This window comes from Lontra canadensis, unplaced genomic scaffold, assembly GCF_010015895.1.
Source record: "Lontra canadensis isolate GAN:19392208 unplaced genomic scaffold, GSC_riverotter_1.0 scaffold3, whole genome shotgun sequence".
NCBI lineage: Eukaryota > Metazoa > Chordata > Mammalia > Carnivora > Mustelidae > Lontra > Lontra canadensis.
In genome coordinates this window covers 44,251,924-44,277,448 of record NW_022630997.1, presented here as the reverse complement: position 1 = coordinate 44,277,448, position 25,525 = coordinate 44,251,924, and the positions used below count along the sequence as shown (strand labels likewise).

The 25,525-nt window shown below is 57.6% G+C and overlaps 1 protein-coding gene across 2 annotated transcripts in view; it reads left to right on the top strand.

Annotated features, from left to right (window-relative positions):
• Positions 1–25,525, top strand: part of UNC5B (unc-5 netrin receptor B) — a 77,737-nt gene that overhangs the window by 50,147 nt on the left and 2,065 nt on the right. Inside the window, exons 2-15 of one of the 2 annotated variants that reach the window (XM_032841073.1) lie at positions 10,675–10,899; positions 14,104–14,247; positions 14,694–14,797; positions 15,548–15,728; positions 16,361–16,528; positions 17,263–17,427; positions 17,649–17,681; positions 19,469–19,663; positions 20,044–20,433; positions 21,082–21,169; positions 22,057–22,225; positions 22,374–22,607; positions 24,530–24,679; positions 25,243–25,407. In XM_032841073.1, coding sequence (XP_032696964.1) covers positions 10,675–10,899; positions 14,104–14,247; positions 14,694–14,797; positions 15,548–15,728; positions 16,361–16,528; positions 17,263–17,427; positions 17,649–17,681; positions 19,469–19,663; positions 20,044–20,433; positions 21,082–21,169; positions 22,057–22,225; positions 22,374–22,607; positions 24,530–24,679; positions 25,243–25,407 — 2,411 coding nt within the window. The remainder of the gene's footprint in view (positions 1–10,674; positions 10,900–14,103; positions 14,248–14,693; positions 14,798–15,547; positions 15,729–16,360; positions 16,529–17,262; positions 17,428–17,648; positions 17,682–19,468; positions 19,664–20,043; positions 20,434–21,081; positions 21,170–22,056; positions 22,226–22,373; positions 22,608–24,529; positions 24,680–25,242; positions 25,408–25,525) is intronic. The other variant, XM_032841076.1, reaches the window with a different exon arrangement.

Below are 25,525 nucleotides of genomic sequence, written 5' to 3'. Positions count from 1 at the left end.
GAGAGTCAAGATGTGGGATCCCTAACCTTGAACTTTTGCTGGGAGCTTCCCATGGGTGTTACTGAAGCTTGGCCAGAGCTCTCTAAGGCCCTACCATAGGTGTGATCAAAGGGAGATGAGGACATCTGATGAATGAATGGAAGAGTGGGGGTGAGTCCCTGCCCACCACCCTGTCTCCCTCAAGATGTGCCTGAGTGGCCATGGGGGTTTTCCCCTTGGCCTGGGGCACCTGTCTCCCCATGTCTCCACTGCTGAGAACTCAGCTGTTCACCCAAGACCAGGGCCAGAGAGGCAAGGGCAAGAGCACTGGGCTGAGTGCCAGGATGCCCACGTTTCAGCCCCTTTGCTTCCCACTTGCTCTGTGACCTGAGACCAGTTAATCCAACCCCTGGGAGCTCGAGTCTCCAACGTCTGCCTCCCTCGGGACCCATGGAACCCTAGCCCAGTCTGGGCCTTGTGGAAGAGGCAGAGCAGCGATGTGGATCGACACCAGGGCTGGAAGCCACCTTCCCTCGCTTTCCTGGCCTGAGCGCAAACCCAGGTGGATTCCAGGCTCAGAAAAAGGACAAGGAGGAGCCCCGTGCTGTTCACCTCGCCCTCCCCTGCTGGCGCTCTCAGCTTTCTCTCTCTCTGTCCCTCTCCTCGTGACTCCACCTCCACCTCTCATCATCTCTCCTCCTTTGTCCCAGGGCCCGTTTCAGAGATTGGCAAAGGCCAGAGCCTGCTGCCCGTTTTCTCTGGCCCTGCTGTGGTTCTCTTTGTGCAAACGTGATGCCCAGATACTAGGCTTGCTGTAGCCACCCACTGGCGGTTTGCCCTTGTACAAGTCATTGCTCCTCTCCGGAAGGAAGAGTTTGGACTCAGGCCTGAGGCCCCCATAGCCCAGAGTCTGAGCTGCCTCTGGGTGCCTGCCGGCTGGCCCACAACCCGCACTGGTGCAGGGTCTGGCCAGGCGTGGTGATGGTGCTGAGGGAGGCCAGCAAGGATCATAGCCGGTTTTCTGCTTTGCAGTGTATGGGCAGTTGTCTCCCCTTTGCGAGGATGGGTTGTTCAGCCCGTGAGTGTGAGGCAGAGAAGGAGAGGAAATTTGTGCCCTGGGGCGCTCCAAGAACAGGCCTGACCCTGGACTTCCCAGGAGGGCATGCAGACAGCTCACCCGGAAAAAAGGGCAGCAGGGACCTCATCACTGCCCCACCAGGCAGTCCCTGAGCCAGAGGCTATACCTATGGGCTTTTTCACTCTCCCGCGGGACAGGGACGGGACCCTGGGCATCTTTCTGCTCAGCACCCAAATGTGCCAAGCCCCCGATGTCATTGCCCTGTGGCCTCCCGCACCAGCTCTGTATCCTGCTGCTTCTCCGGCGACCCGGGATGCGGTGCGGGGGGGCAGTCAGCCACACTGGCCCGCGCCTGTGCCGTGTGGGACCGTGCTGAGCACCAAAGATGCTTTGTGCATTTGGCTTGTGGTTTCAAAGTCTTCAGTTAAGGGCCTTTCAAGGGAAACAGAATATGGAACTGTATATTGTGGGACCTCGATAACAAATAAGCGTCCTGTCTGTAGTTTGAGAGGACCGACGTCCTGTGTTAATTCTGGTAAACAGGAGGTGGGAATGGGTGGCTTTTATTTTCATTCTTATTTCTTCCTCAATTGTCATCAGAAGAGGCCAAGAGGGGAAAAGAAAAAGTGTTTTCATTAGAAAGACAAGGAGGATTTTTAAAATAAAGTCCCTCCTCCTGCCCTGGGAGTTTCTAGAGCCCAGTTTCTCTACTGGCTTCGCGGCTCAGGTGCTGTGTGATTTTTAGATCAGGCCACACCCTCTCTTCTCTCCATCTAGGAAGACAAGGATTAGATGGTCTCTGAGGTTCCCTGGGTTAGCGGAGTCCTATAGGATCGGGTTTCCAAAGGGACTGTGTGTGTCCCAGGGCTCAGGTGAGCCCAACGTGTGTGCACCCCCTCTGGCTGCTTCCTCCCGCCTCCACCTGCCACCCCAGGTGTTGGGAGAAGTCCTGCAACCCTAGTAGGTCCAGCTAAACAAGCAAACAGGATTTCCAGGTTCTCCAGGAGCTTGCCTTCCAGAGAGCAGACTTGTTCAGACACAGACAGGGAACAATCAAGTATAGGAAGAAGGGATTTCAGAGGGGAACACTGTCAAGAAAAACAGACAAACAAGCAAAACAACAACAACAAAAAAAACCCAGGACAATCTGGGGATGGCACAGGGGAGAGCAGAGAAGGATTGGTGTACACAGCCCAGTCAGGGAGGGACTCACATGGGAGCGGCAGGTGGCACTGAGATCTCGGGGACAGAGAGTTGCTGCAAGAGTACAGAGAGATTGGCCCGTGGTGCGCGTGCATTCCAGGAGAGAAGAGCAAAGGCCCTGTGGTGGCAATAAAGGAGGCACATTCAAGGGGCAGGAAACACGCCTGTGGGCGGGGGCAAATGGCTTGGGGTGCCGTGATGATGAGTGAGCCTCTGAAGTCAGAGGGTTCGGTCCCGGGTGGGACTTCATTCCAAGTGCAAATGGCAGCCGTCAGAGGCTGCAAGCAGGAGAGGGGGATTGACCTCTGTTTCACGAGATGGCTCCGGCTGCTGTGAGCATCTCGGATTGGAGGGGAAGGGGGAAGGTAGGGAGCACAGTGAGGAGGTCCCAGCAGGAGGACCTGGGCTTAGGGAGGGAAAGGGAGACCTCCCTAGCCAGGACTGGAGCCACTCACGTGCACCTCATCCCAACTCTGAATGGAGGGGAGATGACCAAATAAAATAGAGGGTCCCCCAGGGGGCCCGAGCCATGGCCATTGCCTTAGAGCACTGACATAAACAGCCCTAAGAAAGGAGTCACTGTCCCAGCATAGTGGCGGGCATCCCGGGGAGAGGGTGGCCTTTGACCATGGGTGTGATCTGCGGGTGTCTGCTGCTGGGAGTGTATGTGTGTCTCAGTGTGACACCAGGCTAGCAACAGGTCCCTCCAGGCTAGGATGGATCTCTGTTTGGCTGGGCTATCCAGAACAAGTCTGGGACTTGTCAGGCCCCAGAGGTAGGGAGGCCAGGTGCTGGGGTGAGGACGCCAAGACCCTCTTCCTTTCCGGGAAGCTAGTGAACTCTGGAGAGACTCTATTTGCTCATCTGCAAAATGGGCAAGAAACTAGCTACCCTCTGCTCATTCCTTAGGGCCTTGTGAACCAAAGGAGTCCTGTGGTTTAACAAGAAGAGCTTTGGGTTTCTCACTAGCTGTGAGCCTGAGCATGTTCTTTAATTTCCTTGAGCCTCAGTCTCCTCCTCTGTGAAATGGAACACCTAGCTCACAGGATTACTGTATTGATGGTGTTTGTTATCACACTGCTGTTGGTAAAAGGTTATTTTCTGGAATGTGATGCATAAGAGGGCTCTGAGCCCCTTGTCTGGGAGAGGAGGTGGAAGCAGAATGCACCCCAAGCCTCCTTAGGGCCCAAGCCTCCAGGCATAGTAACATCCTGGGACCTAGGGCTTGGAAGGGGAGCCAGAAATTAGCCCTAGAAAGGCTCAGGCTGAGGGAGTCCAATGGCTGAAGGAAAGGTGTGGGAGGAGGGACTCCTGTGTGGAATGCAGCCTCCCCAGGCCCCACTGAGAGTCTGAGGGTAGACCCAATAACCATAGTGTCCCTCCTGACTTTGTAAGTTGTGTGGCCCCCAGTAACATGGGGCCTGGGCTCCATTCTGGGACTCAATGCCTCCCATCAGCTCTTCACTTGCCCTCACTTATCCCTGAGTCCTTCCATTTCTCAGGGTCAGCCAGACACCCCCCCTTCAGGATGTAAGCCACTGCCCTAGCTGGCCATCACGGTGAGGCCGCTTCCTGTGGCCAGCACAGGAAGTGACATCATGGGCCCAGGCGTGTCTACAGAGGGTGTGGGAAAAGGGTTGTGCAAGGGGCCTCTTTTGTTAGGAGTAACTCAGCGTCCCCCAAGCCCGCCAGCCCCCATTTGTCATCGGTAACGGCCATTGTAACCGCCTCTGAGGGGGGCCCCAGCCTGAACCCCACAGCCGCCAGAAGCCAGGGCCAGATGGAAGAAGGGCTTTGTGTCCAGGGAGGGGTCCTTCCATGGGGGGCTTATGTGTTTTTAAAACATAATAATAAGTGGGCTCCTTCCCCCCACCACTCTCCGCATTCCCCACTGAGCACATCAGCCTCACAGTGAATGGAAGAGATTTTCCATGCAGTGGGAGGTCAAGTCTGGCGAGAATCAGCCCGCGTCCAGGGGCTAGAGAGATTGTGATTGCTGATGATGAATGTGCCCAGCGTGGGGTGTCTCTCTGTCCCTCACCTCCCGCCTGCTCCCCTCTCCCCTTCCAGCCCTGCCCCGTTGGCGTGGGCGCCGCCTCAACACCAGCCAGCCCTGGAGACCCACGGCCCAGCTCAGCTACAGATGCCCACCTCCTGCTGCTGAGCCTAGGAGTCTCGGGACTGGCCCTGTCCCCCACCTGGGGGCCCCAGACTGGTGGGTGGGGACGGCAAGGCCCTCCATACCCACCATGGCGGCCTCATGCTCAGGTATCTGCCCTGGGCAAGACCAGAGGCGGCCCTGGCTGATATGGGTGGTGATGACTTTCCATCCCAGGCAGGGGGAATCCAGAGAGCAAACGTTTGCCTCCGGCCCTGCTCTGCCCTTGCGGTCTACCCTTCTCAGCCCCAAAGCGGAAACTGCACTCTGGTCCGCCTTGGCTATTGATTTGCTGTGTGATGTTGAATTAGTTACATTCCCTCTCTGAGCTGTGGAATGTAGGGCTCCAAGCCCCTCTGACTGTGACTTTCTATGCTTCTGCCTTTTCTCCCTTTTATAGATGGCCCCAAGAGGTAAAACAACCTCCCCGAGGTCTTGGTGGCAGAGTGGGGATTCAAACCCGTTCCTCGCAGGGTTACCGTAAGGGAAGCAGGAGCGTCTGGTGATAGTCTCCCTTGTAGGAATGTCCGAACACTGTAGTTTTAGCTTCTCCCTCTCCTCAGGGGTAGCTCTGGAAAATGCAGCTTCTTCACTTTGGTCCTGAAGCCACTTCCTTCACCTCCAACGTCTGGCTCCTGCTTATTCTAGTGGCTCAGATTCTGACACCTCTTAAGCAAGCCCAGGGTCTTGGCTTCCTCCCTGCCAAGTGGGACCCTGTGTCCCCACACTGGGCCCTGCCCAGACCTAGCCCCTGGGAGGGAGTGTTGAACCTAGCACAGCTCCTCCTGGCAGGTGGGGATGGGGCTCGGGCTCCCTGCTCTGTTTCTCCATCCCGCAGCCTCCACTCAACTACTAGAGGCCCTAGAGGCCGGTTACTCGGTCCTAACACCGTAGGAGGACACCAAGGAAGGTGTGGAGGGCTCCCTGCTCTCCAGAGCGGCCACCAAAGCTATTAAAGGAAACTTGGAGCTGCCAGAAGCAGGACGTGCCTGCCGGACCCCCAACCTGACCACCCCCCGCCCTCCATACTTTAACTGGGTTGGGGGCAAAATGGAACTTGTCCACAAGGAAGCCAGGTTGGTGGTGAGGAGGTGCAAAACTGTGTCTCATGACTATGTGAAAGCAAGGCGAGAAGGCCAGGGGAGGCAGCCCCACACTTCGGAGGAAACACTCTTCTGTGGAAACTCAGAGGTTAAAATTGTAGCAATGGCTGGAACCTCAGACGGCAAATTTCAGTTGAAAGTAAGAAGGACTTTTCCGTTAGGTCAGTTCAAAGGAGAACCTGGCAGAGACGAGCAGCGGTGGTGAGTTCCCTGTCCGTGGAGGGATGCGAGTCAAGGTTGGATGGAATGGATGGGGGATGTTGTACAAGACGGCCCTAACAGTAACCTCTCTCCCTGTGACTCTATATCTGTGTGACACACATGACACACGTGACAAAAACCCTCAGGCAGCTGTAGGTAAATTGGAAGTGGGGGTTTGAATGACCCCCACAAGTGGTCCCACCTGGAGGCACGGGTGGTCCTCGTGAGCTGAGGCCTGGGGTGGGAGGGCCTGGGCCTGATTGGGAGAGCACAGGAGCAAATAGTGCCTCCCCCTTCCTCCCTGGGCTCCCCCACACTGTGCCATAGGACCACAGTCTGTGCAGGGGGCCTTTAAGCGAGGAGTAACAGTGGCAAAAAAGTTGACCACGCCCAAAGGAAATTCTCTTCAGCAATTAAAAATGGACCCAGTAGGGGGCGCCTGGGTGGCTCTGTCATTAAGTGTCTGCCTTTGGCTCAGGTCATGATCCCAGAGTCCTGGGATCAAGCCCCGCATTGGGCTCCCTGGTCAGTGGGAAGCCTGCTTCTCCCTCTCCCACTCCCCTGCTTGTGTTCCCTCTCTCACTGTCTCTCTCTCTCTCAGAGAGAAAGAAAGAGAGAGAGAGAGAAGGAAGGAAGGAAGGAAGGAAGGAAGGACAGACAGACACACTTGGTGGGACATCTTCCTGCCAGCAGGAACTCCAGATCTGGATCTGGCCTGGCACAAGCAGGCTGCCCTCCGCTAGGGGCTCTTCTCAGGTCTGAGTCTCCTCTGGAAAGAGCCGTAGCAAAGCCAGGGCAACAGGTGATGAGAAGAGATGGCCTTTTCTCCCAATGACCAGGTGACCTTGCCATGAGGCAAGTCCCTGGGTGCCCCGTGTCTTCATCTGGAAAATGGGAAGATAATCCTCTGCTTGGGGGCTGTGGGAAGTAAATTGGGCAAAATATTTAAAGTTCCTGCCACGTAGTAGAAGCAAATCCCAGTTCTAACCCAGAAGTCAGATTCAGGTACCTGAATGCCCGGGTTATCTCCCTCGCTCTGGGGCCCACTGACTGCATAGCCCTGTGCCAGTGACTTCATCTCTCTCGGCCCCTGTTTCCTTGTCTGTAGTAAAGGCATAATAATAGTACCTAACGCATAGGGCTGTGGTTCCCCAAAGCTGTGCCAAAGCACCCCAGGGTGCTGCGCACATTCCCAGGGCTGCTATGGGAAATCATTCATCTTGAAGGAAAGACAGCCGTGCTGAACAGCTACCAGACATTGCCACAACTGTTGGCTCAAGTCAGCTGTCAATGTCAACATCGTATCCTACTTCTGTCCTTTTCGCAGCATCCTGTCTTTGCAGAGGTGGGGTTTGGGCATTCGGAAGGACTCTGAGACAGACAGTGAGGGTGGTGGGGCCAGTCTGATTCCAAGACTGAAAAGCAGTACCCAAACGGCATGCACACCCCACTCGACTCGTCACTGTGGCTCTTTAGGAATGGACTACAGATCTTACTTTTTCTTTCAATTTATGGGTCTTGTTTTTTCAAAAGGCTGCCAAGTTGTTGGGACACACACACACAAATTGTTGGGACACACACACACACACACACACACAAGCTGTTTAGATCTAACTATTTAATAAAAAGAACCTCTAGGAATTTCTTTTGGCCTTGGGGTAAAAGTTACCAAGATACTAAAGACCAAGGAAGTGTAGGAGGCTGTGTGGGGGTTGTTGCGGGACTGTGAGTTCAGAGGAAAGCTGCGGGTAGAGGAGTCCCCTGGGGACCCTGAAACTCCATCAGTCTTCTCCCTCTAGGCTGGCCCTCGGCCGGCCGGGACGCCTGTGGAGCCTCCCTCAACTGTGACGGCCCAAGCCAGGGGCCAAGCCAAGGAGGGAAAGTGCCCTCTGATGAGGCTGGGGACCTAGCTTAGCTGTTCCCCAGACCCGTCAGCACTCCCCACCCCCCAGCCCCACTTTTATTGAACTTGGATTCACTGACCATCTACTACATGCCGAGCAAACATAGAGTCTGCCGGTGGTCTGCCTAGGGAGGAGTTCTCTGGTCAGACCTGGTCCTTCTTGTGTCGCGGCTGCATCTGAATTCAGGACCCCAGGGGGATGGAGACGTTGTAAGGGGGCACCAGCTACATCAAGGTCCCCCGCTGCCCTGCCGGGCTTGGGGAGGCATCGATGAGGATCCCTGGCTGCATCCCGCCAAGGCCAGAGAGGAAGCTTTGTGCCAGGGTGGAGAGGAGGGCTGGGGTAGGGATCGGGGGGGTGGGGGCTGCCAGACTAGGGCCCTGCTGCACTAATGGACGTGTCTCCTGTTCAGTTTCCTCCGCCGCGTCTGCGCCTGCTTTATAAATGAGCCGCATTAGGGTTATAAAACCAAGTCGTAAATACCGGCTGTAGTGCCGCAGAGAGTCAGAGCAGCCATCACCTGGGGGGCTGGGGGGCTAGAGGCCGTATGGTTAGAAGAGGGAGCTAGCAAGTGATTGGACCCACGGGCTCCCCTGTACCTTCTCTGGTGACCTCCACCCCCCCCAGAGGGAGGCCTGGTCCCCCCATTTCACAGATGGCGGTGCCCGAGGTCAGGAAGGGTGACTTCAGACCCAGAGGTGGCTCCATCTGAAGTCTGTGCCCTGCCTCACCCCCCTCAGGTCTGAGACTGAAGCAAGGCGCTTGCGGCAGGGGTGGGGGAGCGGGGCATGGAGCCTTGCCGGTGCTCTGCTGCCCGCACGCCCTCCTGGCTCCACTTGCTCTCCGGCCCCTGGGGATGCTGTCCCGCTCCCTGGGCGGGGTTTCACCTTGCCGTCAACTGCGCCAGCTCCCAGACCCCAGGGGCTGCCAGTCTTCTACCTACACGGAAGGGGTCTCCCTGCCCGGCAGAGGGAGGTGGGCGTGGATAAGCCCTGGGATCCCCCGTGCCCTTCCCAGTTTAGCTGCCCACCAGCCAGGGAGCTTCGGTCCATCGTTCCCCCATACGGACGGTCTTCAGTTCCAAAACAAGGACAGTTGCAGCCGCTGAGCCTTTAATGAGAGAGCTCTTAGAGTTGTGGGGTCCTGGCTGGTGTCAGGATAGGATCCATCCAGATTCTCAGACGCAGGGATGCTCACCCTGTCCCCGAGCTACTCCAGCAGCAGGCCGTGTGGAGTCCTGGGCAGTATCCCAGATGCCAAGGGTCTGTTTATCGGGTTCAGAACTTGGCTCTGCCTCTTGCTAGCTCTGTGCCCTAGAGCAAGCTGCTTCTCCTCTCCCAGCCTCAGTTTCCCCACATAGAAACCAAAGACTCTCATAAATACCCTACAGAGTTGTTGCAAGAGTGAGGTAAGCTGACTGTGTAAAGTACTAAAAACACAGCCCCTAATGCCAGGCGAGCGCTAGTCGCCATTTTCATGTGATGATGTGCACCTATTATGCGCTTGCCTCCTCCTGGGTGCTCACGCTTGTCTAGCTTTTGTGGTCCTCAGAACAGCCCAGGGAAGGGCGTTGACCTCCCTGCCGTCTTTAGAGACGAAGTACCGTGCTAGGAGTTAAAGGGCTATCCTGGGGCCCCACGGAACATGCTAGATGGAGCAGGAGTCACACTTTCCTGCTGACTTCCCCTTTGCTCCCGTGGGCCACACACACACACACTCCCCCCGGGACTGACTGTCTGGAGCCAGACAACCTGTGCATGTTCTCAGAGTGCCTGAACCCCCTACCCTCACCCCAAGTCTTAGCAGGAGCTCCTGGGCCGCAAAGAGATGGCTTGTTTTGTTCATTCTGCTCTTGGAGAACAGAGAACAGAGTGTCCCCTTGGCCCCTTTGGACGTAGGGGGCTCCCTAGGGCCATGCATGTCCCATTGTGGCCTCCTGGGCTGGGGGCAAGTGCTTCCTGGGACCCCACACCACTGGAGGGACTGGGGTGCTGGGACAGTGACAGGCCGTGGCTGGCAGTGAGGAGCTGGGCGGATGCACACTCCTGCGGTTTAATTCATTGTTCCCTCTGGAGCTTAGCCCCCCCATCGCTCGCCCCAGCCATCTGATTGTTTGGCGCTTGGTGTCATAAAGTCAATTTTCCCAAAGTGGATAGTGAACCAATGGGCTGGCGTGGCCTGGTTTCCCTCCCTCCCAGCGCTGGTTGTGGCCGGACCCTCTCCTTTCCTGTTTGTCTCACCTTGTGAGGCACTGTTCTTTCCAGAGAGGCTGGCGGGCCAGGGTTCCCATTTGACCCCTTGTTGGGGAGGAGTTGTAGCGGGCACAGCCTATCTGTGTTCCCAGGCTGCGCGGTTTTCTTGTCTGCTCTTAGGGTGGAGGGTGTGCATTTGGCTGAGGTGGGAAGGGCTGAGGAGTGGGGCAGAGACAGCCCCGAGGAGGGGAGGCTCTGTGTAAACACTGCTGGGGAGGTGGTCTCCCCCTCCATGCTGCTGCCTGCCTTAGGCATTCAGAGGAGGAGGCCCCGTGGGGGGGCCAAGCACCAAGGAACCAGAGCTGGTGCAGCCACCCCACCTGACCCCACCTCATGCCTCTGAGGGTCCTGGGTTGTCTCCCCACCTCCACCAGCCCGGCAGGCTGGGGCTGCTAAGGGCAGCTGTGGCTTTAGGGCAAAACTGGCTGCTTTGTGATCCATGCCAGCCCTTCATGTCCTGTGGCACCACCATGGGAAACCAGAGGGAGGCTTAGTAGGTCCAGTTCAGCGGACACTGGGGAGGGCTCGAGGGGTGTCCTGGCCTGGACCATCCATTCAGCTCTCTGGGCCACCCTGACATCTTTGTCTGGAAAGAAGGAGAATCACCCAGGGTCAGAGAGCTAGGACTGGTTCCAAAGCACGACCTGGTAAAAGATGGGGGATGGGGAAACTGAGGCCCCAGGAGGGCCAGACCTTGCCCGGGTCACAGAGGGCATCCCGGCTGGTCTCCAGCTGCTCACCGCACCCGCCCCCCACCACCAGCCTCAGCTTCATGAAGCCCGCCCTCCCTCCACAGGCACGGATTCTGGCAGCGAGGTGCTCCCCGACTCCTTCCCGTCGGCGCCGGCTGAGCCCCTGCCCCACTTCCTCCAGGAACCCCAGGACGCCTACATCGTGAAGAACAAGCCTGTGGAGCTGCGCTGCCGTGCCTTCCCCGCCACGCAGATCTACTTCAAGTGCAACGGCGAGTGGGTCAGCCAGAATGACCATGTCACACAGGAGGGCCTGGATGAGGCCACGGGTGAGCCCGCCCCACTTGTCCAGTCACCACCAGGGCCCAGGGGTGCCAGGGACGCCGGGTCCTGGGCCTGGCTCTAACCTGGGCTCTGTGTGAGACTTCACACGGCCATGGCTCCCCTGGGGCCTCAGTTCCCCCTCTGGGATTCATCCTGGATCCGTATCTCCCCAAGCGTTGGCCACATGTCCCTGTCTGACTTTGCGCTACCAAATGAAAGAGCACAGAGTCCTTTTCTCTCTGTCTCCATCTTACATCAGTGAGCAGTTGGGGGCGACGGGGCAAACATTCTTCATGCACACACTCTCACGCTTGCACACTGCAGCACCTGTGTGCACCCTGCATAATGAGGAGGAGCTGCCCCGTCCGCAGCCCCGGCCCCCCAGACATACCCAGATTCCGGGACCGTCTTTAGTGTCAGAGGGCCTCTGGGTTTGTGGGAAGTGATTCTGTTCCTGTTGGCAAGATGCTGCGTCTCCTCCTCCAGCTGTGTTCACTTTGAAGACGAGGTTGGTTTTACTAAGTAGAACACCATGGAGGTGGTGCTGGGACAGAGCCCAGATCCCAACAGGAAGATGTACGCAGGGTCCCGGGCACCCCCAGAGGTGCCCCCGAAGCCAGATGGGGGCTTCCGTGTCCCCAGGCCCCTCAGAGGGGGTCCTTTCCAGGGCTCCAGGGGACCACCACTGCTGGTGACCTACAGGTGGCCAGTGCCAGGCAGCCCCAGCCAGGCCCAGGTTCTGGGGGGCCTCTCGCCTCACAGCCCGCCTCTGCTTTGGTCTTGCTGCCACCACTTCTTCCCTCATCCTTCTTTCCCCCCTTATTCAGCCCTCTCCTGTTTCCTTCTGTCTTTCCCACCTCTCCCTTTTCACTCCTGTGTCCATCTTCCTTCCCCATGTTTCTCGGTCTGTCTCCCCCCACAACATGCTCTCTCTCACTCTCTCTCCTTTCTCCCTCCTTCCAACTTCTATTTTTCTGGGAAAAGCTCGCCGATTTCAGAATCACCCAGGCTTAAAAATACACCCCAGAATGTACTTTAATGCCACTCAACTGTGTACATTAAAATGGTAAGTTTTAGGTTATCTATATTTTACCAACATTTTGAGAGAATTTTAGAAAACAGATCTGGAGTCTCATGCTCCCCCAAAATCTAAAAAATAAAATAAAATAAGGAATTTTTTTTTTTTTAAAGATTTTATTTATTTATTTATCGGAGAGAAAGAGAGCACAAGCAGGCAGAGTGGCAGGCAGAGGCGGAGAGAGAAGTAGGCTCCCTGCTAAGCAAGGAGGCCGGTGCGGGACTTGATCCCAGGACCCTGGGATCATGACCTGAGCTGAAGGCAGCGGCTTAACTGACTGAGCCACTCAGGCTTCCCAAAAAAGGGATTTTTAAAAGAAAGAAAAAAGAAATGTACCCCAGCCACCCCCATGGCTGCGTGACTCTGGGAAGTTCCTCACACTCTATGAGCCCCACTTCCTTCCCTTGTAAACTGAGACATTAATGAAGGTCCCCATGGGGGTGGAACACGGTGGGGCCTGCTCAGTGCTGAGCGTAGTGCCAGGACCCAGCAGGCACTCAGTAGACCCCATTTCTTCCATCTTCTTTCTGGCTTTTTCTTGGCCTCTTTCCTCTTGAAACTTTCCCTTATTTCTGTGTCCCCCTGAGGCCCTCTGGCCTAGATCAGAGGTCAGCGGTTGGGGTCCAAACCAAGCAGAAGGATGGTGTACCCCGCTGGGGCCTCTCAACAACCCTGCAATTAGGAGTGATTGTAACAGCACGGCCCCTACTCCCCCTGCTACCAGGCCCATGAGTGCCCCCTTCCAGCGCTGTGGGAAAACCAGGCTGGGCAGGGAAAGAGAACTGAACAGCCCAGTCATGCTCCATAGGGTACTTTCACAGCAGGTGGTGGGTGGGCCAGAGTCAGAGGGGCCTTCCCTCCAGAAATGAGGCCTGGCCCAAAGCTGATGGTGACTGGGGGTGCATTATGTACAGGGGGAGACAGAAGATTGAAGTTGGGGCCAGGATTCAGACCTGCCCAGCTACCCAAACCCACATTTGACCACCATGCCACAGTACCACGGAGAGTACAGTAGACAATCCTACCCTCAAGGGGCTCATCGGAACCCATGTATAAGCATGAGAGGAAAAACTGGGACATGTGGCAGGGAAGAGCAGCAGCTTTGGGGATTCTGAAACAGGGGTAGTCAGGAAGGGCTTCCTGGAGGAGGAGGGCTTGCAGTCCTCCCATAGGCTTTGGGGGAAGAGCTTTGGATGGGCATCCTAATCCAAAAGGGTTCACTCCTTTTCTGAGCATAAGGGGCTTTGTCAGTGGTTGGTAGGAGAGTGATGGATCCTGTCTGGGTAGGCTGCTGTATCCAGTAGCCAGAGAGGCCTCCAGGCCCTAGTAGGGAGCTGTTGAGAGATCGGAGGGCTCCCAGGAAGAGGGGCCTCCCACCATCTCCAGCTCCTAAGCAGAGAGAGGCCACATGCTGTATTCACATATTTGTGGAAAACCTTTTCTGTGCCAGGTCGTGGGCCCCAGCAGTAAACAGAGCAAAGCCCTGCTTTATTCCCCTGCAGGAAATAATAATTAACACAGGACCACATCAGTAGATGATACAGTTCCAGAGAGTGGTCAGTGCTGTTGGAAAACCAGGCTGGGCAGGGAAAGAGACCTGCACAGCCCAGTCATGCTCTGTGTGGCACTTTGACAGCGTGTGGGGGGTGGGCGAGGGTCAGAGGGGCTTTCCATCTGGAAGTGAGGCCCAGGTGATGGTGATTAGGGGTCCATTAGGCACATGGGGGCCAGAAGAGAGTTCCAGCCAGGGAACTGGGTGTGCAAAGGCCCTGTGGCTGGTGGAGGGAAGATGCCCAGTGAGGCTGTAGCAGACAGACAGTGTAGGGCCTCACAGCCACGTGGGGGATCGAGGTCTTTGTGTTGTGAGGACTGGAGGCACAACCAAAGGAGTGACCTGGCTTTGTGCATTTTGCAGAGCACACCCTGGCTTTAGGGCAGGACGTGGCTGGCACGGGACAGAGGGTTTGCATTAGCCGGGGCAGTCTCCAGGGGAGTGGCATTGGTGGCTCTGGCCAGGGAAATAGATGGAAACGGGAGGCACTTGGCAGAAGAGAAACAGACGTCCCGGTGCCATATTCCTGCTTCCCATGCTCAGACCCGCCCCCTGCTGACATCTGTCTCCCCCTCTCAGGCCTGCGGGTGCGGGAGGTCCAGATCGAGGTGTCACGGCAGCAGGTGGAGGAGCTGTTCGGGTTGGAGGATTACTGGTGCCAGTGTGTGGCCTGGAGCTCCGCCGGCACCACCAAGAGTCGCCGGGCCTATGTCCGCATCGCATGTACGCCATCTGACACCCCCACCCCACTCCGCCCGGGGCCCCTTCCCTGTGCCTCCTGGAGAGGAAGTTCCTCCTCTGTGGGGGCATCTCTGGCTGAAGATGCCCACTGCAGAGACCTCAAGGCCCATGGGTGCCCGCTGAGCAGAAGCCTCTTAGACCCAGAAACGGGGCCACCTCTGGCCTTGGAATTTCTAGAGGCCCCTATCGCCTACTTCTGTATAAAGGAGCTGCCTCCACGTTGTTACGTGCTTATGATCCCAGAGTCAGGGAGGGAAATCTATTCCACCAACTCCACCTGGGAGGGCCCCCAATTTGGAGAAGAGGATATGCCCCAGGTCAAGCCCCTTCCCTTGGTGTGCACTGCCACCTAGTGGCTAGAGTTGGGCACCTCAGGCTTCAGTTCCCCCTCACTGTGCCTGGTGACCTGCTCCTCTTGCTTCTCCCAGATCTGCGCAAGAACTTCGATCAGGAGCCTCTGGGCAAGGAAGTGCCCCTGGACCAGGAGGTTCTCCTACAGTGCCGCCCACCGGAGGGGGTGCCTGTGGCTGAGGTGAGTGGGGACAAGAGGAATACCAGGCATGGCAGGGACCAGCCTGACATGGTATTCACTACCAGCCATGGTGCCTCAGGCTCCCAGAGCTCTCCCCATTTCATAGATGGGAATGTCAAGGCTTGAGACAGAAGGGAACTACCACCTCTGAAGAATTCAGCATGCAGTAGACTCTGGCTAGGGCAGAGATGGGGCCAGATCCCCAAGGGCTACTTGGGTTGATCCCAGGCTCAGTCTCTTGCAAGGGAAGTGCCTGTGACTGAATCCTCCTTCCCCACCCAAAAGCCAAAGCCCCGTTTTATGGACACCGAAGGGTCTCATAATGCATGGGTCTGAGCATGGATACACTCCATGGGGCCTGGGCCTTAATGGCAGAAGGCACACGCTGCTAGCTAATGCTTATTTTGTACTTACGGGGATCTAAGGTCTCCCGCTCTCCACACTAATGTGTTTAATCCTTGCGACAGCCCTGTCGGGTAGATGCTAATAAATGCTGCCCTCTGACTGATGAAATTGAGGCTGTCCAGCTAGTGGGTGGTTGTCACAACCCCTGGGTTCTGTACTGCTCAGCACAGTGCCTGTCCTGTGGAGGGCCTGCCTAACCACGTCACCGCCGTGGGTGGACATGGATAGAACTTCTGTCCTGGTTATGGCCGGGTGTCCTATTCCCTTCACAGAGGGCCCCCTCCCCGGGATGCAGGTGAGTAGGCACTGGCCCTCACGCCCCCCCCTCCAACTCCCCTCCTCCAGGTGGAGTGGCTGAAGAATGAGGACATCATTGACCCCACCCAGGACACCAACTTCCTGCTCACCATCGACCACAATCTCATCATCCGCCAGGCCCGCCTGTCAGACACAGCCAACTACACCTGTGTGGCCAAGAACATCGTAGCCAAACGCCGAAGCACCACCGCCGCCATCACTGTCTATGGTATGGGCCCACGCGGGGGCAGCCTAGCCAGGGGCGCCGGAGAGCTTGGGCCATCTGCCCGCCTCACCAAGGCCTATCGAAGAGGCCAGCAGGGTGCCGATGGACAGCTGGGAGGCTGAGGCCCAGCAAGGGGAGGTGCCTTTACCAGGATCACACAGCAAAGCTAGCAGTCAAGTCAGGCACTCTGGGCTTGGGCTTGGAACAGGGCTCAGTCAGTATCCTCATTCCTCAGCCTGGTGTCCCAGCAGAATGAGAAACCACCACCTTGGCCTATAGGCTATTCCTTGCTGTTCCCTTGGGCATAGGGGGGCAGAGCCATAGCTGAGATGCTTTGAGTGTGCTAGAAAGAACCCTACATCTGGTTTTATTACCGGGTGGCCTTGAGGAAGCATCAGCCCTCTCTGGACCTTCATTTGCCATTGTACAATGAGGTTGGAGATAGAGCTTGACTTCCCTGGCCCCCTCTGGGGCTGACGGCTGCAGCCCAGATCTGTCCCCAGTGCTACAGCAGGAGGGGTCCACTTAGGAAAGGCCAGGCCTCAGCAGAAGAGCCTCATCGGGGCTGGAGATGGGGTTAGGGGGCCCACAGGTGGCAGAGCAGGGCCAAGCAGGTGACACCGCTGCCCTTGCAGTGAACGGCGGCTGGTCCAGCTGGGCAGAGTGGTCACCCTGCTCCAACCGCTGTGGCCGTGGCTGGCAGAAGCGCACTCGGACCTGCACCAACCCGGCACCGCTCAATGGAGGCGCCTTCTGTGAGGGTCAAGCCTTCCAAAAGACCGCCTGCACCACCGTGTGCCCAGGTAAGGCCAGGGGCCGGCCGGCATCCCACCTCCCCCTCCACGGCCCCACCCTGGTTCCCAGCCCTCCTTTCTGTGCCGCTCTGGGGCTGGCCGCTCTCTCTCATTGTGGGGGGCGGAAGATGCTTGTCCTGGGGCCTCTGCCCTCTCATTCTGTGCAGGCTGCTAAAGAGACAGACACAGAAGCTCTGAGCGGCCGTCTGAGGGGTAGGCTCTCCTGCCCTCCAGGCTGAGGGTTCTCGGTGTCAGCCCCAGGGCCGGGGTCCCAGGCTGCCTGGGGTGGGAGGAGCCTGTGCCTCTGTCCTTGACCTAGACACATCTTGACCGCCACCCCTAATCCTGCAAAGTCCCTCTCTTCTCCTCTGCTCTTCACGTCACCCTGTGCGTCCCCGTCTGTGGGTCCCCTGCATGCCTGGTTTTGTCCGGGCTCTTGGGTTTCTGTGTCTTTGCCTTGGGCTTGAGTCCCCGTGAAGGCCCCAGGCTGTGTCTGAGAGAGAGAGAGAGAGAGAGAGAGAGAGAAAGGAGAGAGAGAGAGTATGTGTGTATGTTCGTGTGTGTGTTCGTGTTCTGTCTGCCACCCCCTCATCGGTGCCCCAGCCCCGTGTCTGGGGGTGGGTGTTGCCGTTCGGCTTGCATGTCCGGGGACCCTGTCCTGCCGTAGTGCGCATGCGTGGGTGCGGGTGCGTTGCTGCATTCTGCATCCGTAACCGCGCGTGCCGTGCCCCACGCTCCCGCAGTGGACGGAGCGTGGACGGAGTGGAGCAAGTGGTCAGCCTGCAGCACCGAGTGTGCCCACTGGCGCAGTCGCGAGTGCATGGCGCCCCCGCCCCAGAACGGAGGCCGAGACTGCAGCGGGACCCTGCTCGACTCCAAGAACTGCACAGATGGGCTCTGCGTGCAGAGTGAGTCCTCGGGACGCCAGGGCCCCGGGGTGTGGGCTTGAGCCGGATGGGGGGATCCCCCTAGGCCGCCCCAGGTTTCAGGTGCCGGCCGCAGTGGAGCAGCCCCTGGGACCTCTGCCCACCCGCCCACGTGCATCATCTCATCTGCGTGTTTCCTGTCACCTCCGCCATCCTTTCTCTGCCACCTACGTCATTGTCTTTCCCTTTATTTCCCTCGACAGATAAGAAAACTCTAAGTGACCCCAAAAGCCACCGTAAGTCCCATTTCATGGCTGTCCTCTTTGTTCTGGGGGATCCCTGGCTCTCCTTAGCTGGCTTTTCCAGGGTGTGGGGTGCAGGGCAGTGTGGGAGACAGGGAGACTGGAAGGTGCCGCCTCACCCACCCTCCATAGGGTCCCCCACCCTGGTGCTGCACATGTCATGGCCTCTGTCACATGCAGACACAGGGAGACCCACAGCTGACAGAAAGGACACTGCCCCAACCCTCCTGTGATGGGAGTTGGGTCTCAGTGAGGAAGGGGCTTACCTGGGGATCCAGGTGGGATTTGAACCTAACTAGTTATGTGGCCAATGCTGGTGCTTTTAGCCTTGTGCCCTCAGCTTCCTTTCTGTGACAGAGCCAGCACCCAGGCCCACACTGTCCACCCGGAGCCCCATACTGTACCCCCAGCAGCAGGACTAGATTCTCCAGGAAACCTGCTGCCTGCCGTCAGCACCAAGGGGCTAATCGGCTTCCTCCCCAGGCTGTGCTGTGGCAGCCCCAGAGCAGTAAAGCAGCTCAGGTGGATTGGCCTGTGACAATTAAACCATCATTCCCAAATAATTCCAGAATCATAAAATCAATAGTGAGGCCCTGGGCCTGGCTCACAGTGGTCATGGAGAACATCAGGAGGCAGAACCAAGCTCTGAGGGCCTCCTCCAGCTACTCTCCCAGGGCGCCAGGATCCTCTGGGGAGCCCAAGAATGAGGGCCACTGAGGAGAGGTGGGGCCAGAAGGTGGCAGAAATGGGAGGACACTGGGACTGAACCACCCCTACCTCTCGAAAGCTCTGTCTGCACTGGGGAAGTGGGGCTTGGAAGGGAAAGCTGGCAGGGAAAGCGGGCCTACTTTTCTGAGCTCCCCCCCCCCCCGCCCACAGGAGGAGAGATGGGACATGTACTTCTTGGAAGGGAAGAGCAGGCATTTTGGCTCTGCCTGTGTGCTGTCCTGCATGATAGCCACTGGCCACATGTGGCTCTTTCAACTTCCTGTGAACTTAGTTAAAATTAAATACATTGCTTAAGACTTTGTTCCTCAGGGACACCGGCCACATTTTAGTCATTCAGTGGCCACATGTGGCTAGTGGCTGTCGTCTGGGACAACACAGAGAATGCGCACGGTTGTGGAAAGCGCGGTCGGATGGCACTGCTGTGCAGACCCTTCCTCTAAACCCTGACACCTTCCTGCCTGGCCTGCATAGAATTATTTGCAGCTGTGTAGCAGCCCGCCTGGGGGAGGGAAGTGTGGCTGTGGGTGGTCTCCCTGAGCCCCTTCCTTCCTCTCCACCTGCTCACCTCCTCTCCACCCCATCGCCTTGCATCTCATTCCTTCCTCCTGCTTCCCCTCGGCCTCCAGGCCCCACCTGGCTTAGGATGCAAGTTGAACTCAGGGAGGGCTGCTTGCAGAGAGTTCTGGGCGCTGGGACCTCCCGCCCGAGGGTGGGCTGCAGGCTGTAGCGGGGCTCTCAGTTAACCTCCTGGCTGGGACAGGACAGACTGAGCCACAGCCCTATCCTCTTCTCAGCAGTGAGCCATGAGTTCACTGTTGGGATGGACTACGGGTCATTTTGCCTGTTTCTGCACGGGGAGGGAAGCAGGGCAGGGATCTTTAGACCATTTTACTTGCAGACACCGATGCACAGAGGAGTTCAGGCTTGCCTGAGGTCCCGGCCAGTTGTGGCAGGGCTGAGAGTAGGAGCTAGCATATACAGTGCAGATCTGTCCTGGGACCTTGGTCTCTGCCCCGGGACCTGGGTCTCACACCATCCTCCTGTGCCCACAGTGCTGGAATCCTCGGGGGACGTGGCACTGTACGCGGGCCTTGTGGTATCCGCCTTCGTTGTCGTGGGTGTCCTCATCGTGGTGGGGGGGGTGGTGTACCGCCGCAACCGCCGGGACTTTGACACTGACATCACTGACTCGTCTGCCGCCCTCACTGGTGGCTTCCATCCCGTCAACTTCAAGACTGCAAGGCCCAGTGAGCACCTGGGGATATCTGGGATCGGGGCTGGGTGAGGGGTGGTGGCAGATGCCCGCCAGGGCACCCAGAGAGGCACGACAGCCAGCCAGACCGGCCAGACCAGCCAGACCACAGTGGGGGCTCCTTCTCCCTCCCGGAGTTTTTATAGACTTTGCTCTACAGATAACTGGATGAGCGTAGATCAGAGTGACCCAGAGAAGGGAGGGCGTAGCCTGGGTAGTGGGTCCCCAAAGCTTCCTGCAGGGGATGGCAATTGAGCCTTTGGCAGCTGGACATTTGGGTAGGATTTGGCAAGAGGAGGGCCCCCAGCAGGGGTAGAGGATGGGAGCAAGGCAGTAAGGCACAGCTAGGTCTGATCATAGCCCCAACCCCTGCAGACAATCCACAGCTCCTGCACCCGTCGGCGCCTCCGGACCTCACTGCTAGTGCCGGCATCTACCGCGGGCCCATGTATGCCCTGCAGGACTCAGCCGACAAGATCCCCATGACCAACTCACCCCTGCTGGACCCCCTGCCCAATCTCAAGATCAAGGTCTACAACTCCGGCACCACCGGCTCTGGGCCAGGCCTGCCGGATGGGGCCGACTTGCTGGGTGTCCTGCCGCCCGGCGCATACCCTGGCGATTTCACCCGGGATGCCCACTTGCTGCACCTACGCACTGCCAGCCTCGGCTCCCAGCAGCTCCTGGGCCTGCCCCGTGACCCAGGGAGCAGCGTCAGTGGCACTTTTGGCTGCCTGGGTGGGAGGCTCAGCATCCCCGGCACAGGTGGGCTCCTGCTCTGCTTGCCTTTCAGCCCAGGCTCAGCATGTCCCCTCTAGGCATCCCTCCAGCAGCCCCTTCCACCAATAGAAAATAGGACTTCCCTGATCCCATTCCTCAGATTGGAAACATGAGGCCCAGGGGGAAGAAGGGACTATGAAAGAGAAGACATGGGATCCAGACCTTTCTCTGACCCACTAACGCAGGGGAACCTTGGAGTAGCCACTCTGTAAACCTCATCTTTTAAGTGGGAGAGAATAGCTCTTCGTAGTTCCCCAGACCTACAGAGCAATACTAGAAGGGCAGAGCTGCCCATCTCAGGCTGCAAAGCCATCAGCTGATAGTTTCCCAGTGTGACATGGGTCTGGGGCTGGAGCTGTCATTGGGGCCTTCTGACTTTGAGTCTTTGCCATCTTTGTACCCTGTCATAATGCCAGGGGCCCCCATGTTATCAGAAAACCCCCCTGCTGTCAGTGGCCTGGGCTGTCCTTGTACCTAATCCCCAGAGCTGTTCTCTCCACCTCTTCGTTGACCACCTGGATTTCAGGAGATGGCTTTCTCCCCTTGACCTAAGCAAAGAGCTACTCCCCCACCCCTGTTCTAAGCTCTTAGACTCCATCTAGCTCCTCCCTGCTGACCTCCCTCTCCCCCTAGGAGTCAGCCTGCTGGTGCCCAATGGAGCCATCCCCCAGGGCAAGTTCTATGAGATGTACCTCCTTATCAACAAGGCAGAGAACACCCTGTGAGTAGAGAGACCTCAGTTCTGGCCTGGGCTGCCCTCCTCCTCTTCTTCTTCCTCTTCCTCTCCCTCCTACCTGTCCACCCTGGGTTCAGATACCACCATCCCCCACTCTGCACCTGATCCTAAAGCCAGAGGTAGTCCTCCAAGGAAGACATTGACAGACCTTATTATCTCTACATTTATATCATAAAAATCAGCACCACAAATCACGAAACTGAAAGACAATTGACAGAGTAGCTACATTATGACAAAAGGTTAATATCCTTACTATGTAAAGAGGTTTTGAACATTTCACTGCAAGAAGGGTCAGAGGATATGAAGTGATTGGCACATAGTCTCTTTGATGCACACACCCTCACACACACACACACACACACACACACACACTCCAGTAGATTATGAAAAAACGTTCAGCATAATTTGTAGTCTGAGAAATTGTGATTCAGCCATGAGATAGTAGGGGTTTTTTGCTTTTTGAATTTACAGATTTTTTTCATGCGATAAAAGCTTCATATTGACAAAAGTGTGGGGACTCCCCCCCACCCCGTGCATGCTGACGGCAGCCTAGACTGCTAGCCCCTTTCCAGAGGGCAGTTGAGCAACACTTGTTCAAAGCATCCTAAGAGTACAGAGCCTTTGAAAACGAGAACAGAGATATGAGTGTGAGAATTTTGCCTGAACAACAAAAATCTGAGAACAATCTTAAGGCATATGCCATCCTTTTGTCTCTCCTTGACCCATGACCTCCGGGAGCCCCAAGGGGTGGAGATGTGCCTTCAGCTTCCCAGGAGCCAGGGCAGAGGCAGGAGCCCCACACCAGTCCCAGCCCTTGCTGACCTTCCGGCCTCCCCTCACTGCCTCCGCCCTGCCCTTTGCCATCTCCCCAGCCCGCTTTCAGAAGGGACCCAGACAGTACTGAGCCCCTCGGTGACCTGTGGGCCCACGGGCCTCCTGCTGTGCCGCCCCGTCATCCTTACCGTACCCCACTGTGCGGAAGTCAGCGCCGGCGACTGGATCTTCCAGCTCAAGACCCAGGCCCACCAAGGCCACTGGGAGGTGAGGAGCCGAGGCTGGGAGGCCGGGTCGGCCTTCTGAACCTGCTCTAGGAGGCCTCCGAAGCTGAAAGAAAGACGCTTTGCTGCTGGCCCCGCCTTGGTGGACCTCTCCATGGCCTTGACTGTGACCTGTGTGCCTCACCCTGCAGGAGGTGGTGACTCTGGACGAGGAGACACTGAACACCCCCTGCTACTGCCAGCTGGAGGCCAGGTCCTGCCACATCCTGCTGGACCAGCTGGGCACCTACGTCTTCACGGGCGAGTCGTACTCCCGCTCGGCAGTCAAGCGGCTCCAGCTGGCCATCTTCGCCCCCGCCCTCTGCACCTCCCTGGAGTACAGCCTCAGGGTCTATTGCCTGGAGGACACACCCGTAGCCCTGAAGGTAAGGCCCAGCACTGGCACACTGTGCGTGCGTCAGCCCCGTCCGGCCAGCTGCCTCGTGCCTTCCTGTATCCCCTGCCCCAGAATCGTGGTACCCCTCTTCCACCATCAGCCTCATAAACCCGTCATTCGTTACTCAGACATTGAAATGGCGTCACACCCCGAGATACAGAGAGGAATCAGGCACAGTTCTGCCCTCACCAAGCTCCAGGCTAGAGGAGGGGGAGACAGAGAGGGGGCTCCCTGAAAGAGGGCGAGGGGAGCATCCGCCTGGGAAGGGGAGGGTCTGAGAGGGCTTCACGGCACAGTTAGCCTTAGACCTCTGCTCTGAAAGCCAAGTGGAGGTGCCAGGCAGAGAAGGCTGAAGTGCCTTCCAGTAGGCAAAGCCGCGAATGCAAAGGCAGGTATGTCGTTCCGTGTGACCGAAGCCTGCAGGGGCTGTGCGTATGTGACGGAGGGAGGGAGATGGGGCTGGAGAGGAGGGCGGGGCTCAGCTCCCCAATAGCCTTGGGATCTATGTTCAGGAATTTGGGATCTATCCGGTGGGCAGGGGCATAGGGGCAGTGGACACCTGTACACAGGCACTCCTTTGAAAGCCCCTGAGCTATGCTGCGGGAGTGGGTGGCCAAGAGGCAGGGAGGCCAGTTGAAAGCTTCACCTGGGCCCTGGACATCAGGCAAGGACAGCATCGAGGACAGGGGGTTGGCTACTGTGTTAGTAGAATAGATAGAACCCAGTGACTGATGGGATGAGGGGCAGAGGGGGGGGTCAGGGCTGACAGCCAGGTTCTAAGTATATGCAAAAGGACAGACAGTGCCCCTGAATGAGGGAGGGGTTGTGGCAGGTGCCAGTGGTTTGGGCGGAGATATCAGAGAGGTGAAAGGGTCAGATTTGGGCACATAGAGCCTGATGGTGGCAGGTGTGTTTTAGCACCCTTCCCCCATCCCAGCCTCCAAGTCCCTGCCCATTGCCTCCCCAGTCCTCCCCCGAGTTCCTAGGACCTCAGGCTCATCCTAACACTCTAAGAACACAGCCCCTGAGCCCCATGTAAACCTCTGCCTTCCTTCCATCCCTCTGCAAAGCCTCTAGTCCCTTTTCTGTAGCTCCAGGCCTCCCCCTACCCATGGTGTGTGGTCTCCTCCAGCTCCTGTCTCCCAGTCGCTTGCGACTTGTCCCAAACTCCAGTCAGGGACTAAGGCAGCATAGGCGGAAAGGCCTCATGGGAGAGTGAGCGTCTTCTACCACACCAGGCTGGTCTGAAATTCCAGAAGGCCCAAAATGGGTTGGAGGCTCTGGCCAATGCTCTTGTGGCCTGCATCCCTCAGGATGGGGGCACTGGCCGGGGTCCAGCTTTGGTTGGAGAATGGAGGGAAGGTCAGGAGGGAAGCTGCCACATTTTTGTTTGATGGCATTCCTTATCTCTTCGGTCCCTATCTGTCCGTCCATCCATTTGTCCACCCATCCATCATCCATCCAGCTTGCTTCCCGTCTATCTGTATACTCATTCACTCAGCAGTCCATGTGTCGGTGCAGCCATCACCAAGCATCTATTCATCTTTCCTTCCATTTGTCCTTCTGTTTATATACCCATCCATCTGTATATCCGTCTGCACGTCCATCTGTCTGTCTGTACTTATGCGTCCCTTTATTTATCTATCATCCATATATCTGTCCAGTCATCTCTAAGTCCAGTCACTTACCCATCTGTCCCACTATCTGTCCATTCATCCGTCTGTTCACACGGTGTGTCTTCTCTGAGCGCTTACCAAATGCCCAGGCCCGTGCTTCGATGGGTCCCTGCCCTTGGTCCTGTAGCCCGGCTCCCACGGCCCGCCTGTGTCCCCAGACCCCCAGCTTGCAGCAGGAAGAGCCCATTGGCCGAGGGTGACGGGCTCCCCCTTCCCCTTGCCTGCCGGCCCACAGGAGGTGCTGGAGCTGGAGCGGACGCTGGGTGGCTATCTGGTGGAGGAGCCCAAACCCCTGCTGTTTAAAGACAGTTATCACAACCTGCGCCTGTCTCTGCATGACATCCCCCACGCCCACTGGAGAAGCAAGCTGCTGGCCAAGTACCAGGTGAGCGCTGGTCCAGAGGGCTGCGGGGAATGAAGCTGGGGAGGGGGAGCATGTGAGGGGCTGCCCAGGGAAGACCAGTGCTCCCCCATGCCTCCCCCCGCCCTGTCTCTATCTCCCGCCCACCCCACTCCACGCTCCCGGTCATCCTGAGGCACAGCCCCACGCTCGGTGCCCACCCCATCGCGCACTACCGTCTCTAAGAGTGCTCGTGTCTGGCAGACCATGCAAAGGAATCTCGAATAGTCCCCTCCCCACGCCTGCACCCATCTGTGCAACACCATTAAGTGGGCAAGGCTTCCAGCCCACACATACGTGCGCAGGTGCCCACGTACCCACACACAGACTCACGCATCCACACCAGGGCCTTCTCCCTCGTATGCTCCCTTTCTCAGCTGAGGGGCCCTTGGCCGGCTCTTCTTCCCCATCCGGAGGGAGAGCCCTGCATGGCTCCTGAAAAGTCCCCGTGCTCCCCGACCCTGGCCTCGTTACTGGCCTCTGCCTCCCGTTCCCTGCAGGCAGGGCAGGCTAGCCTCCCATCCTTGACCCTGCCGCCCCTCCCTCAGGAGATCCCCTTCTATCACATCTGGAGTGGCAGCCAGAAGGCCCTGCACAGCACCTTCACCCTGGAGAGGCACAGCCCGGCCTCCACGGAGCTCAGCTGCAAGATCTGTGTGCGGCAGGTGGAAGGGGAAGGCCAGATCTTCCAGCTGCACACCACACTGGCCGAGGTGAGGCCACAGGCCAGACACCCTGTGGGGCCGGGGGTGCAGCGTGATCCCCGTGCTCCCCTCCTCAGCTGGGTGGGGAGTGGTGTCTCCTGTAAAGACGGGTTTCCTTCACCTCCCA